The sequence below is a fragment of the Cebus imitator genome, unplaced genomic scaffold, assembly GCF_001604975.1.
Source record: "Cebus imitator isolate Cc_AM_T3 unplaced genomic scaffold, Cebus_imitator-1.0 Scaffold155, whole genome shotgun sequence".
Classification (NCBI taxonomy): Eukaryota; Metazoa; Chordata; class Mammalia; order Primates; family Cebidae; genus Cebus; species Cebus imitator.
In genome coordinates this window covers 3,090,021-3,106,174 of record NW_016107470.1, presented here as the reverse complement: position 1 = coordinate 3,106,174, position 16,154 = coordinate 3,090,021, and the positions used below count along the sequence as shown (strand labels likewise).

At 39.5% G+C, this 16,154-nt stretch overlaps 1 protein-coding gene across 13 annotated transcripts in view; it reads left to right on the top strand.

The window, feature by feature from the left end:
- The window catches only part of TRPM3 (transient receptor potential cation channel subfamily M member 3), a 587,648-nt gene that overhangs the window by 278,557 nt on the left and 292,937 nt on the right, over positions 1-16,154 (top strand). For all 13 annotated transcript variants that reach the window (XM_037743827.1, XM_037743826.1, XM_017543459.2 and 10 more), the window contains exon 6: positions 12,131-12,302. In XM_037743827.1, the coding sequence (XP_037599755.1) occupies positions 12,131-12,302 (172 nt within the window). The remainder of the gene's footprint in view (positions 1-12,130; positions 12,303-16,154) is intronic.

The following is a 16,154-nucleotide window of genomic DNA, read 5'->3' as shown; positions in this document are numbered from 1 at the left end:
AACAGGCCTTTCTCTAAAGCCTTTGAAAGATGTGCGATCTACCCAGCTGAGTGGTAGTACTATCTTTGATGTTTTAAATTTAAATATTATCCACTCTGTTTCACCATGTCCTTCTTTTCTCAATTAATAGATCAAACAGCAGATTTTGGTGAGGAATAAGGCTATGGATACTGAGATGGTAATCATTTTCCCCCCTGCCACTTAGGCCTGAAAACATATACTGTCTCAGTTATTGAGGTTGACACCACCTCCATAGTTTCTCCATATTATTTCTACCATCCCTTTCCTCTATTACTTTCCATAATCCTACACACCATCAAATTGAGCCCAAGTCTTACTTCACCCTTAATGTCATGTCCCTGATTGTAATTCTCCCACAGCTGTCTTCTTCCCCAACTCTCTCAGCCTTTTCAGGTTGGTGTAACAAAATGCTACAGGCCAGGGGGCTTATAAACAATAGAAATTTATTTTTCCACAATTCTGGAGGCTGGACAGCACATTCCTGCTGTGTCTTCACCTGTTGGAAGGGAACAGGGATCCCTCTGGAGTCCGTTTTATAAGGCCTTAATTGCATTTATTGGGCTCCACCCTCGTGACCTGATCACCTCCAAAGTTCCCCTTTCCTAACAGGATCACGTTGAAAGTTTGGATTTTAACATATAAATTTGGGGAAGAAAGGGACATAAACATTCAGTCCATTGCACCAACTAAATTAAAAACTCCCCAAAATGAGGACTGAATTGTTTACTTCTTGTTAACTCTTAATGTCATAGCTTGTATGAACATGACACATTGACATGCCACAAGATTTGGTTTCTGCATCTCTACAAAAATACTTCCTCTGCCTGTCTTCATACAACTTCTATGAGCATAATCACAATAATAGTAATTATAATTTATTGAGCTCTTATTTGACTCTGCTCTGTATTTGCATATATTAGCTTTAGAAAGTATGTCTTCTATCCCTTTTATAGTTGAGTAAACAATGATCAGAACCAAGATCCAACTGTCTCCAATGGCCATTTTCTTTATATATATATATAAAATACATATATATATTATATATAATATAATATATATTTTTTTATTGCACTTTAGGTTTTGGGGTGCATATGCAGAACATGTAGGATTGTTTCATAGGTACATACATGGCAATGTGGTTTGCTGCCTCCATCCCCCCATCATCTATATCTGGCATTTCTCCCCATGGTATCCCTCCCCAACCTCTCTACCCACTGCTGTCCCTCCCCTATTCCCCTCCAACAGACCCCAGTGTGTGATGCTCCCCTCCCTGTGTCCATGTGTTCTCATTGTTCAACACCCGCCAATGAGTGAGAACACACGGTGTTTTGATTTTCTGTTCTTGTGTCAGTTTGCTGAGAATGATGGTTTCCAGATTCATCAATGTCCCTACAAAGGACACGAACTCATCATTTTTTATGGCTGCATAATATTCCATGGTGTATATGTGCCACAGTTTCCTTGTCCAGTCTATCATCGATGGGCATTTGGGTTGGTTCCAGGTTTTTGCTGCTGTTAACAGGGCTGCAATGAACATATGTGTGCATATGTCTTTATAATAGAACGATTTATAATCCTTTGGATATATACCCAGTAATAGGATTTCTGGGTCAAATGGAATTTGTATTGCTAGGTCCTTGAGGAATCGCCACACTGTCTTCCACACTGGTTGAACTAATTTACACTCCCACCAACAGTATAGATGTGCTCCTATTTCTCCACATCCTCTCCAGCATGTGTTGTCTCCAGATTTTTTAGTAATCACCATTTTAACTGGCGTGAGATGGTATCTCAATGTGGTTTTGATTTGTGTTTCTCTAATGACTAGTGATGAGCATTTTTTCATATGTTTGTTGGCCTCATATATGTCATCTTTTGAAAAATGTCTGTTCATGTCCTTTGCCCACTTTTGAATGGGGTTGTTTTGTGTATGTCAAGTAAGATATGAGAAAATATTCAGTGAAAATTTTCAGTTGAACAATGAGAACACATGGACACAGGTAGGGGAGCATCACACACTGGGGTCTGTTGAGGGGGACTAGAGGAGGGACAGCAGGGGGTAGGGAGGTTAGGGAGGAATAACAGAGGGAGAAATGCCAGCTATATGTAATGGGGGGATGGAGGCAGCAAACCACATTGCCATGTATGTACCTATGCAACAATCCTGCATGATCTGTACATGTACCCCAGAATCTAAAGTACAATTATATATATACATATATATGTATATATATAAATACACATACATACATATATGTATATATGTAGATAAATATGTACACATATACATACATGTATGTGTATGTATGTATATATATACATATGTGTATATGTATATATGTATATATATAATTGCACTATATATATATACACACATATATATATATTCAGTGATAGTCTGTCTTTATTGTTGGTTGAGATATTGACACATATCTTGTGACTGTAAATTGAACTCAAAAATAGACTGGATTCATGACTGGAGCCCCTTTCTTTGTCCCTAGAGAATGTTGACCTGGCTAGTTGATTCTGAAAGTATGACCAGTATAAATTCAAGAAAGAACTTCCAATGAAATATAATTTTCATATGACACACTTTAAATTTAGAGTTCCTACTTTAGAAAACATTCTGACCAGATTTGTGTCAGATAATTGAACAGCTTCTGAAGCCTTGATCATTTGTCTTTTCTGAAATCTAGATTAACAAGACACATACCAATTTAAGATCCCAGACATAATCATAAGACAAAGCACTTTCCATTTTAACTTGAGGATGGAAATTGTGTTTGGGTAGATTTACAACACATCATCTTGTTTGGTTATTAAATTATCTTCACATTCAATGATGTCTTCTATTTTCCCTAAACTATAGATTTATTTCTCCAAGTTTTATAGCCTGTAAGAGTTCTTATATTTAATTGGAAAGTGCTCTTTTGATGCCATCTTTATGTTTCAAGCCAGGAAACATCAAGTTCAATAATACAATTGATTGCTAATTTAATATAGTTACCAAGTCAATACATTTGTTACTTATTTCTCAGGCAAGCCAAATATGACTTCATATTATAAGCTCAGAAAACTTCGCAGGAGTGGCCCTGGCATGGAGTTGATTGGATTTGTACGATTAGGTTAGATAAGATGTATCTGGGGATGTGTAAGGAAAAGGTCGGAGACAAGGACACCTGCCCAAATCCGTTACAGTTATACCAGACAGACCCAATGCTTGCTGAACCTGGACCACACTCAGGTTTGGGGCTAACTGCCTTCATCACATGCACTTACATGGAAAATGTGGTTCTAGTGAGAACAATGATGAGTTTGGATCTGGGCATGTTGATTTTGACGTTCCTTTGAGATATCTACCTATATGAAAATATCTGGCAGGCCAGTGAGTATCTGCGATAGAAGTTTAGAAGCAAGATCTGACTACACACTTAGATTTGGAAGATATCTCATACACATGGCAATTAAAGCCATTGTGTTGGATGGGAGAGTGTACAGATGAGGAAAAGGAGAGCTTACCCCTGGACCTCATGGTCTCCAGCTTTTAATGAACAAGCAGAGGGCAAACACCCTGCAAAGGAAACCAAAGAAATATCTGAGGGGTAGAAGCAAAGTCAGAGGGAATTGTGCAAGCCAAGAGTGTGCTTCCAAAGGTGGGTGTGAAGTGCAGTGCCAAGTTCTACCAAGAAGCTAAGGAAGGCAGTAACCTGGAAGTGCCCATCCATTTCATCAAGATGGATATCACTGACATTACTGGTCAAAGCTGTTTCACAGGAATAGTGACAAGGCAGCACTTTTCAGTGGGCTCAGGAGGGAGAAATGAAGACGCAGAGCTGGCAGAGGCCTCATAAAGGTTTTGGCTGTGAGGAAGAGAGACCCAGGTAGCCAAAGGGAGCCACAGTGTGAAGGATCTTTTTCTTTAAGATGAGGGAGACTGAAATTTGTTTCTGTGCCGATGGTAGAAAGGGACATAGGGACAGAAAGGTGCTGAGTGATGAGTAACTCCTAGAAGGGCCATGAGGTAGTGGGGCCCAGAGCTAAGGAGGAGAGATCAAGTGCGGATACACTTGTCACTGAAGGAGAATTGGAGAGGGTATACATGTGGAGGACTGGCGTCAGGATGTTGATGGAGTTTTAGCCTGGAGGTTTATCATTTATCACTGAAGTAATATGATACCCCAACAACAACTATAATAATATTGACAGTTCTGTACAGCTGACTGTTGGCGCCCTTCTAAGTACTTTTACATAGTAAGACTCATTTAATTCTCACAGTGGCATTCAGAAGTCATCATTTTTAGTATTACTATCATCCTCCCTCATTCTACTGAGGCTAAAACTAAAAACAACAAGATAAGTAACTTGTCCAATGTTTTGTAACTAGTAAAGGATGTTTCTGGGATTTAAACCTAGGCCATCTAGCTTCCCAGACCATATTCATAGCCATTATCCTTTGCAGTATAGAGACCGACACTACTTCTCTATATTAATAATAGGTCTTACTTACTTGAGATCATATTTGCATTGTTCTATGAGTTTTCAGTCTCAGTTAATCCTTACAATACTTCAGTGGAGTGATTATTAGTGTTCTCCATGTACCTATGGAGACACTGAGACACAGAGGATAAATAACTTGCTTAAAGTCACCCAACTGGCAAGCATGTAGGAGCAGGAGCCGGGTCATCTGCCACATGGAGAAGGGATGGTATTTGGGTCAGAGGTGTGAGGAGAGTGAGTGGAGGATATTAGTCACGCCGATGAACAGAAACCAGAACTGATTAGAGCCCAGGGAAGGATCATACAGCTAGTGCTCGACTTATGACCACGGTCGGGACCGCGGACCGGTCGTAAGACAATTTGGTCGTAAGTTGAGTAGGCTATATGTACAGTTGAAATGGTGCACACGGAGATGGTAGTGCTGCCGGAAGCTGTTCCGCACTATTGTACGCCCAGCTGGACAACGTTTGTGCTGCCAGACGCGGAGCAGTCGTGGCTAGCGATTGTGGTTGTAAAACCGAATGGTCATAAGTTGCATAGGTGGTATGTCGATCAATACCTGTAGTACACTATTATGTTAGTTATCTATTGTCATGTTAAAAAATACCTCAAACATGATAGCTTTGCATTAGCCTATTCTTGCATTGCTATAAAAGGAATACCTGAGACTGGATAGTTTATAAAGAAAAGAGGTTTATTTGGCTCAGGATTCTGCAGGCTATAAGAGAAACATAATGCCTGCATCTGCCCTAGTGAAGGCCTCAGGAAGCTTCCACTCATGGCAGGAGGCAAAGGGGGAGCCGGCACACCACACGGCGAGAGAGGGAACAAGAGAAATGTCAGGCTCTTTTAAATGAAGAGCTCTCACACACACTAACAGAGCAAGAACTCCCTAATTACCACGGGGAGGGCACCAAGTCATTCATGAAGGATTTACCCCCATGACCCAAATGCTTCCCACCAACCCTCACCTCCAACATTGGGGATTACATTTCAACCTGAGATTTGGAGGAGACAAGCACTCAAATTATATCAGGCTTAAACAACAAACACTGATTATCTCACAGTTTCTGAGGGTCATGAATGGGCAAGTGGCTTGTCTGAGTGGTTCTGGCCTGAGCTCTCTCTTGAGGTCACAGTCAAGACGGAAGTTGGGGCTGCATCATCTGAGGGTGTGGAGCCAGCTGCAGTATCTTCCTCCAAGATGACTTATTCAGGAGTTCCTTGCCATGTGGACCTCTTTACAGGGCTGCTTTATCGTCTTCACACATGCCACTGGCTTCCCCCAGAATAAGTAACCTGAGAGAGAGCTAAGAGAAACTCTTTTATGACCCAGTTTTGGAAGCCATACACCAGCACTACTGTTTTATTCTATCCCTTAGAAGTGAGTCACTGAATCCAACCTGGACTAAGGAAAGAGTTTCAAAGAATTGCTGGACATATTTTTAATCACCGCACTCCTGCATGGTAATTTCTAAAGGATGTAACCTCTTTCAGAACTCAAGAGCCTTTCCCGCTGCCAGTAGGTGAATAGTACAGGGTTCCCCTCAGGACTGGGCCAAGGGAGCAAGTCCATTTGTGTGAAAAGCGTGAAATGAGAACTGTGCTGCTCTCTGTGGTGTGCAAGTTAAGGGACACATTTTCAAAGTGCTGCAGAAAGACTTAATTGTTCCACCCATGGATTTTACTGGGAGTCACACTGCTAATGTATCTGGGCACTCTTTGGAAATGAATCCCTGGGTTTGCTGGTCTTTTGTTTGAATTGCTGAGCTGAAAGGTAGCATCTGGGTTTCAATAGGGCCCTGCTCTATACCTGTACTTACAGCCAAGCTGCCTGAATGGGAAATAACCAACCAGTGTCCCTGCTGGCTTAGGCCTCGCTATAATTGTGAGGACATACTGAGCCTTTCTCTTTTTCATTTTACTCTCTCAGTTTCAGTCCCCATGTTCCTTTGTCTCAGACACAGAGTTTCCTTCCCACTTCTCAGCAGTATCCCATCTTCCCTCCCAGAAATGGATGCCTGATCCTAAGAGAATCTCCCCATTCCTTTTGTTTCTCTCTCCAAAGCACAACCCAATTTTGCTGCCTGCTGGTGCCGTTCCTGATCTCTGTAAACATACAGTTCTAGAAGACTCATCTAGAAATAATCTGATGAGCTGTCAGAAGGACTTTCATGCCCAGCTGAGCCACTGGTAAAAATGTCCAGCAGCAAAACCAACCCTAATATTCTCTATAAATTTAAAATCAGACTGGGTCCTCTGGCTTTCCTCTTAAACTCAACATGGGATTTAGAGAAAAGAGTGGGATTATGGGGCAAATTTGACCAAGACACCTCACCTCTCTGAGCCCCTGTAGTTCCTTCCACCTACAAAGTAAGCTGAAATGGGTTAATTCTTCGGAAATTGTCTATCACAGTGCCTGGCATGCAATAAGTGATCAATAAATGCTAACATTTTTCAGTGTAAATTAAAGTCATGGTGCTATTAGGAAGGAAAGAATGATTGTTTGGGCCACACATCCCCTACCCTGCCGCTTGCCTGGAGCATGTTGGTATACAACTCAATAGGTAATGAGGTTTGGGATTGCAGAGGCCTGTGATTGATGGCACAAAAACCTGATTTAGTCCAATTCAATTCCGTTTGGAAAAGTAGTCCCAGGTCATCACACTGCACTCACATTGTAGAAAGCACCATAAAATGCAAGAGATCCCAGGACATGAGAGAGCTGCTTTTCTCTCCGGACTCAACACACATTGAAGGTCACTGTTCTGTGTTAACTTGCGAGGAACAAAAGTGCTTTTTAACGCAGGCTGTCCAGACTCAATTTTAGAGGTAGGAAACAGAAATTAGTCAAATCCTCTACTTTACAGATGAAAAAAACTATTGTCCGAAAAGTTTCTTTCAATGAATCTGTTTTCAACACTTATTGTTAGATATTACCAAGATGCATGATTGTGTATCTCTTCAAGCCAGCAGGATATTTATCACACACTGTATTTCCTCAAGAAATGCTTAATAAGGAATGAATGAATTCACAGACTTGCCCCATGTTAGAAATTATTAACTGGAAGAACTAGAGCTAGAACACCCGTCTCCTGACTTCCTGTTTACTACTTCTGAGTGACACCAGAAATGCATAAAAATAGCTAGAAAAGTTCAAGCAGGTTTCTTAGATTAGCTTCTGAATCACAGATTTAAGCCCATGCAGAAAACACAAATGAAGCACTCTGCCACCAGCACATGGATGAAGGCTGTTCCACAGTGTCTCTGAATCAGTCCCTTCCTGGGAATGATGATGTCCCTACTAATGCCTTCTATAAAAGGGCCTTTACCTCCGTTAACCTCTTAAACAGTTCCCTCCACTTCAGAGGGCCTCTTTGTTTGAAAGTCAAAGCATACAGACGCCTTGGAACCAGAATTTTATCAGTCAGCCAGCACTAAAAGGTGTACAATGGATTAATGAGGCAAGAATTCTCTCATTTACTCTTGAGAGACAAGAAAGAGAGCCAAATGTCATTACTTACAGGTATTCTGGCCCATGATGCTCAGAGAGTACTAAATGCTTAAAATCCATTTCTAAGCAAATTTCTCTTCTAGATATACATATACAAAATTTTTTTGTGGATACATAGTAGGTATATATATTTATGGGGTCCATAAGATGTTTTGATGCAGACAGGCACTGTGAAATAAGCACATCCTAGACAATGGAGTACCCATCCCCTCAGGCATTTATTCTTTGAGTTACAGATAGTCCAATCGCATTCTTTATTTAAAATATATAACTAAGTTATTGTTGACTATAGTCTCCCCGTTGCGCTAGCAAATAGTAGATCTTATTCATTCTATTGTTTTTCTACCCATCCTACTACTGTATTTACCAACTATAAAACTCACCTGATGTGAAGCCCTTTCAGACACCATTCAGCCTTTCTCAATTCAGGTTTCTTCTCTGAACTGCAAAACAGGAAATTGTTTGAGTCCTGTTTGAGAACTGACTGTCCTCTCAGTTCTCCCAAATATAGTACATAACCTGGATCATCCTATGTTCTCGGGAAAGAAAATGATCCATTACACGCAGTGGATGCTGTGGAACAGTAGGACTTAATTTCTCAGGAAAGCTTGGCTGAGAAACATGCTATTGTTTTTCTACCCATCCTACTACTGTATTCCACTATCTGTATTCCTACTACTGTAATCCACTATCCCTACAAATTATAAACACATCAGAATTGTTCACACACACGTAATTCCAAAAAAAGAGTCCTCTTTTACAGTCTCTTAACAATGAAAATGGCTGCATGACAAAATTTTTTTCAGAGGAAAAAATTCATTTGTATTCATGTTATTAAAAGACATTATTTTCTTAATTTGGAAAACCTAATAGGAAGATCAGCAAATCTTCTGTAGATATGTAAATTATGACTCAAACAAAAATAAATTGCTGGTATGTTTGCTATGAAGAATGTTAAATGGATTTTGTAGGCAAGTTAGACCAAATTGTATTCCTTTGAGGTATTTGGGAAGATATTTCTAACTTTTCAGTTAACGAATAATTCCAGACCATCACCCTCTTAGATGCTTAGGAGTACATGGCAAAGAAAAAGCACTTTGCATATTTTGCCAACAGACTGCTGATTTTTTTTTTCTTTACTCACATTGATTTCTGTCTCAGGCAAAACAAAAGTCACTGATTTGTCTCATATCATCTCATGTTGTTCACTCGTTTACAGTTGGAAAATCAGCTTATAGTTGGTAAAATAAAGCAGAGCAGAGAAGGAATTAACATTTATAGAATGCCTGCTATGAGCTTGGCGTAGTGCCAGGTACTCTGCACATATAATCTCGACTAATCCCCAAGAGGTAAGTGATTTTATCATTTCCCTTTTACAGATTAAAAAAGTGATAATCAGATTCACACAGTCATTAGCAAAACAGAGATTCAAACAAATTTCCACAATTCATATATTCAAAATTGTCCCAGAATTCAGCACATCTTTCTCCAGTGATGACTGAAAACTAAATTAGCAAATTTTACTTATTTTTCAGTTTTTATCCCTTATTATTCAGCAGACAAACTCTCTGCCAAAATATGACCACACTTGACTTGCGTTCACATAAGATCAAAAGAAATGGGGATCGGTGAGATAAAAAAATTTAAATTCATGAGTGAAACTGTAAATTTGACCCTTTTGCCATGACCATTTCAGATGTGCAGTATTTCCAAAGAGCCGCTGAGCTATGTTTCACAAGAAAAGAAGGTCAAAAGTCAGAAAACGGGAGCACCTATGTCCTTAGAATACAGATACTGTGTATGGAACATAGTTGAATTATTTAATTTTCTTCTTTTATTCTTAGATTGTGGGAAATACGTCAGCTTGGCTGAGAATTCTTTTTATTCCTTTATTCATTTGAAAATTTCACTTTCACTGATAGTACTTAAATAGGTTCATAGGAATTAAAAAACATAGGCTTATGTCTCAGCCAGCACAAACGTCTGGCGTTCACTATTATACACAGTTTAACCTGTAGAAAACCCACCGTCCCTGCCTCTCACAGGCTGCTTGCGTCTTACCCCTTCTTCTCAAGGAGCCTTGTGGGACTGCTGTTAGAAAAGAGATAACTGTAACTAAAGCTTTTTCTTTTGTCTACAAGCACAATGCAGAGGCACTTTAAGAACAGGAGAGTCTTTCTGCTGAGTCTCTTTCAATAAAGCATTAATATTTATTACTTTGCACTCTGCTGTAGAATGAATGTTTTATGATCAATGACAAGTAGCAACATAATGGGAATTTTAACCACAAGCAACCTACTCTTCCAGTAATAAGGATCTCAGGATGGGTTAGCAAACCACTGTCTCTGTGTTTGGGGGGACTCTTACACAATCAGCTAAACAAAGGAGTAATTGATTGCTGCTCATGCAACGACTAGATACAGTAATCAAAAAGTTATAGACTTCTTTTATCAGTAAGAGCCAACTAAAATGAAGCTGTGAATTAACCTTATATTAATGCTGCATTAACAAATGCTACATTAATGCTACATTGACAGATTAACATTATATTAATACTACATTAAATTAATGCTACATCAAAAAATTTTATATATTAATAGGACTGAAGGCTTTTTCAGAAGCTCAGAATTATATACACATTTTACATTTGAATTAGATCGATTCTCAAACAATTCAGAAAAGAAAAGCTTTTTGAACAAAAGCATATTTGTCTCAAGTTTCCCTATTCATTCATTCACTATTTATTGAGTACATTTTATTTGCCAGGCACATAGAAATGTGAGATTTTGAATCAGTATCAAGGTCTAAAAAAATGACTTACATGAGTTCTTCACTATTGAAGACTGCCCTTATAAATCATTTTGTAATTCCTTTAACAAACTACTCAATCTTACTACAGCTTTTTATAGTGAGTTATTACATACTGAAAAAGAACAGGAGCATCTCGACCCTATAATTAATGTACACACTGCATAAAGGCACAAAAATAAAAATTCAGTCATATTTCTGTCCTGTCAATTTTTATGATTCAGTACAGTGATAGCTGTACTGAGACCATGTAACAATTACCCTGTTGAATATTCTCTTTCTATAGTCTTGAGTGAAGTTCTTACCTAAATATTTTAGGAGTAGATTCCCAACCCATCATCTTACATTTCCATTGAGTCTAATCAGTGTGGGAAAGGACAGTAAGCATAGATTTTGGATTCAGGCTGACCTGGGTATGAATTCTGATTGTGTGTATGGTAGACTCTCAAAAAACTTACTTTACCTCTCCATTTCTTGGTTTCTTCACCTGCAAAATGAACACAACAGCATCTACTTTGCAGGATCGTTGCAAGGAATGTAGATAATGTATATAAAGCAACTAGCTCACAATAGGTATTGCTGTTCTTTTTATACAAAAAAATCAGAAAGACCACACTGAAATGGCTCTATTTTAAGTAGTGTAATTCACCATGAAATTAAAATAACAACAAAAAAGGTAGAATGAGGCAGAGTTGAACATTTGGGGCTGATTCATATCTGTCTCATGACAATTATTTTATAGTCAAGATTTCCATCTAAATAAGTTATCTAGTATGAACAATGTTGATTTTAATTAACAGACTTTCAAATTACTGAATGGGACTGACAGAAAAGATCACATTTCTCCTACTTCCCTGCCACCATCTCCAGAATTATAATTGTTCCATTGTGCCTGTTAAAGTATGGACATGACAGAGAAAGAAAAAAAAGTAATAACTAGATTTAAAAATTATTTTGGGATCATTAGCAAGTACAAGATTGATTTCAAAATGAAACAATCATTGGCTTGCCAGTTTTTTTAGTACAATGAGTACCACCTCTATTTTCTGCATGACTTTGGTAACTAAATAAATACTCTTTTAAGCACAGTCTTGCTTTCAGTAAAACTTTTGCCATAAATCTTGCCTCTACCCAAAGCAATACTAAGAAGATGTAGACTATACTTTCACTGTACCACAGAACTGATGTTCTTTCTTTCTCTCTTTCCTCTGTCTAATTCTCCTTTTCATATCTTGTGTTTTTTTTTTTTTTTTTGTCTGACTTCTGCCTCTTCCATTGAATACCCTGCAGGTTGTCCGGCCATACCAGACCATGTCCAATCCCATGAGCAAGCTCACTGTTCTCAACAGCATGCATTCCCACTTCATTCTGGCTGACAATGGGACCACTGGAAAATATGGAGCAGAGGTGAAACTTCGGAGACAACTGGAAAAGCATATTTCACTCCAGAAGATAAACACAAGTAAGTAGCAGTTGTTCCCACTGGCATGCCTCGTAGGAAGTATGCTAAAAGTGAGTAACTTTAAGTACACCATGCAGCAGTGTAATAAAAACTGGAGCAAGTTTTAAACACAAACCATTATTTCTACTGGGCCAGAGAGTAGAATGAGAGGAAGCCATCCAGAGAAGAACAATTAGAGGCCTAAAAAGTAATTACACAATTAGTGACTCCAGCTTATGTATCATGTGTGAAAAATTCAACTCCATCTGGGGCACGTAAATGCAGATAAGCTCTCTCTTCAAACTTTTTCTTCATCATCTGCATGGTACTGTAAGGAGAAAAGGCACCCTAGAGAAAATGTTTCTATTTATTAAGCTTTTTTGGTGGCTAAACAGAAAAGCAGAAGAATCAGATTTTGATCTTAGCACCAATCTGGCTGTGCAAAGGCATTTCAAAGAAATTGAACATTCACTCTCTAAGCTAAAGCATGGTGTGAAACCATCTACATGAAATTTTAATTGTCTCAATTTTAACTATGTATTCATTGCCTCTATATACATATGGATTTAGATATAGATAGATGTATATGTGAACCACACAGTACATAGTTACACTAGTATTATCTCTTAAGCACATAAGTATCTTTATTTGATGAATGTATTGGGTAGACAATTCTGAAAGGTATCATTATCAAAACAGTCATGATCCCCAGATCACTAAGTGGCTTGCATTTAAATGTGATTTAGGTATGAAAACAATCTACTTCCCCACCTCACAAAATAAAATTCAATTTGTTTTTATAAAGTAACAGATGAGGCTGCATAGCAAGCTCAAACTTTGTGGTAATTACATGTCCCATCTGGGAAACTATGAAATTTTAAAAGTCCAAAGTCTACAATTCCAAAGAACAAAAGATTCCCTTTGGCTAGATGAGTTTTCAGAGGTTCCGTGTACTGTTATTCAACTTGTCCAAATCACTTTTCTCTTCTCTAGAGTTCTCTGCACCTGCCCCAAATGGGTCTTCATTACCATAGCCACCTTCCTCCAAAAACTGGGTGTTCGACCCATCAGACCACAGCTTCTCCTTCCTACACTCTCTTTTCTGGTTCCACCTTTTAGGAATTGCTACTGTTTTAGCAGTCACGTTTCGTGGTTTCATATTTTTCACATTGAAATCTGGAATAATAAATTTTGGCCTAGGTCTGAAATAAAAATTATTTTAGGAAATTTCATTCCCCAACTATCTTTGGAAAGAAGAAACGCAAGTATTATCCCAAAGTGAACATCTTCTGTAAACAAAAAGTAGAGAAGACTAGAAAATATACAGAGATCAACAGAGATCAAATGTAACAAAGCACTGTGATCAATAGGTGGTAGGTTTTGCTGTAAATACTAAAACTGAGTTCCGTTACAGTACTTGATAGAATGGGCAAATGTTATATAATCAGTGTTATCCATTTAGGGTTTTATAAGCTACAGGATAACTTTTTTTACACCATCAGGTTAAGAATGAGAGCTTAAATAGGAATGAGCTGGAAGCTGAAGAGAATGAGAGCAAGGAATAAATTCAGTGTCAAGTTCAGTACTCGGTAATGAGACAAAATTGGTCCGGACAGGCAAAGCATGTCATTGTGGCAGGCCCTGGTGGCGGCTGGACTGGTTAGCCAGTAGTGTTGGGGAGCAGACCTAGGTATATATTTGTGTAAGTTATGCACCCAGCAAAGAGAATGGAAGCTGGAGTTCAAACCCAGCCAGAGCCTCGGTTTTAGTCAAGCCTTGTGCCTTCCAGAATGCCTAGAGGAAAGGGGTGCTTTTTTCTAATTGTCCATTCCCAGAGGGAGCACCCTTTTGCAATGTACATGCCTGGAGAAGCGCCTTTCTTCAGAAGTGGCAGAACTACTGCATATATGGATGGCACCGCAGAGGAGCCCCAGGGAGGCTCATGGACAGTGGTCTGGCCTCCCTGAGGAGCAGAGGTCAGCAGCACAGAGCTGAAGGGCAGGCCATGGCAGACGCTCAGCATGTCAGGAATGCTGGAGGAGTTACCACCAGACACTAGTCCTTGGGTAGATCATCAGGGACACATCACATTCCATTTATGGAAACATCAGACCTTTGCTAGACTATCAAGGCAGGTAGTGGCACATGGGCACATTGACAAGCAGGAACCCATCAGGAGCCTAGAGTACAAAGGAGGGGAGAGGCACAGATCCAGGTACCACAGCAACTTACATATGAGACTGTGTTTGTGGCTTCATAGAGGCCCACAGCCTCCTCTTCCAGTGAATATGTTAATACTTAAATGGTAAGAGGAGAGTTATAGAAGCCCAAGAGAAATCCTGAAGTCATAGGAAGTGAAAAGGCCTAAGGTAAGGAATTTGTGCATGAGCTTAGCGAATGTCAAGAGTTAGCTCCTATAGCAATCTACCCCTGAACTTAATAATGGTTGGGTGACCAACTTGTCCCAGTTTGCCTGGGACTTTGTTAGGTTTAGCAGTGAAAGTCCCAAATCCTAGGGCCCCCTCAGTCTAGGCAAACTGAGATAATGGATCGCCCTAAAAGTGAGTGACTCCTAAGTCACTAGGTCAACTTCCCTCATTACTGTACTCAGCCCCCAAAGTGGGGCAGAGAGGCAAGCTCCTTAAAGGGTAGGGAGTGACCCAGGCTCTTTGAAGTAGATAAAGCAAGACCTTTGAGGTCTTCATTCAGTTGGCAACAAAAAAAATGCTCACTGAGAACACAAAGGCCTCCAGAACAGCACTGACAAACACACAAAGACAGGCAAAAAGTGGACCTAGTCTTAACATGAAAAACGGCAGAAGAATACAAGCCCTTAATGCAATCCTCAGTCAGCAATTTGGAACAGCAAATCTACTTTCTAACCTGGACACTTTGTGGTTCTTTTTTTTAAAAAATGAAACTTTATGGCTGGGCGCAGTGCCTCACGCCTGTAATCCCAGCACTTTGGGAGGCTGAGGTGGGTGGATCACGAGGTCAGTAGTTAGAAACCGCCTGGCCAACATGGTAAAACCCTGTCTCTACTAAAAATACAAAAATAAGCTGGGCGTGGTGGTGTGCACCTGTAAACCCAGATACTTGGGAAGCTGAGGCAGAAGAATTGTGTGAACTGGGGAGGCAGAGTTTGCAGTGAGCCGAGATCATGCCATTGCACTCCAGCCTGGAGACAGGCCTAGACTCCGTCTTAAAATAAAATTTTATTCAAAAGTTTATCCTAAAACTTCCATTTACTTTTTCATTTCCTGCTTCAGAAGTTTAGGAAATCTAAAATACAAATGTGGAACTCAATTTCCTGAAAAGGACACACTGTGCCACAATAACAGTGTCTACCACCCCTAGCACGCAGGATGGTCCCTGGGAGGTCTAAACCCCCTGAGCATTTTACTCACTAAACTGCCATACCTCCTCATCACTTAGGGGTGACTTGCATACTGTAGTATCCTATCAACAAGCCTGTTTTCTTACATAAATTGTAGAATCTTCTGAAGAATATTTCCCCTAAGCATTAAGTAAATCCTGTTCTGAAGACTCATAAATGCTTTTTCCTCAGCATGACAATGATCACTGATAACATATTCCAGGCGCCAGTGTTTGACCTTTTTCTCCCCACTCTGACTTCCATTGTCTGTCTTTCCCCATGCACTGCTATGGCCAATGGTCAGGACTGAAGCATCATCATTGGTTATTTATAAAAGAGAAGCCTTTTGGACACGAGCAGTTACCGGCCTCACAATGCTCTTCCATCTGCAATTTTTTAAACTTCAAATTTAATATGCAAGGAACAATTTCAATCATTTCTTTAGTAAATAAATACTTACTGAATTCCTACTAAGTACCAGTCATGGTTAAGGTCTA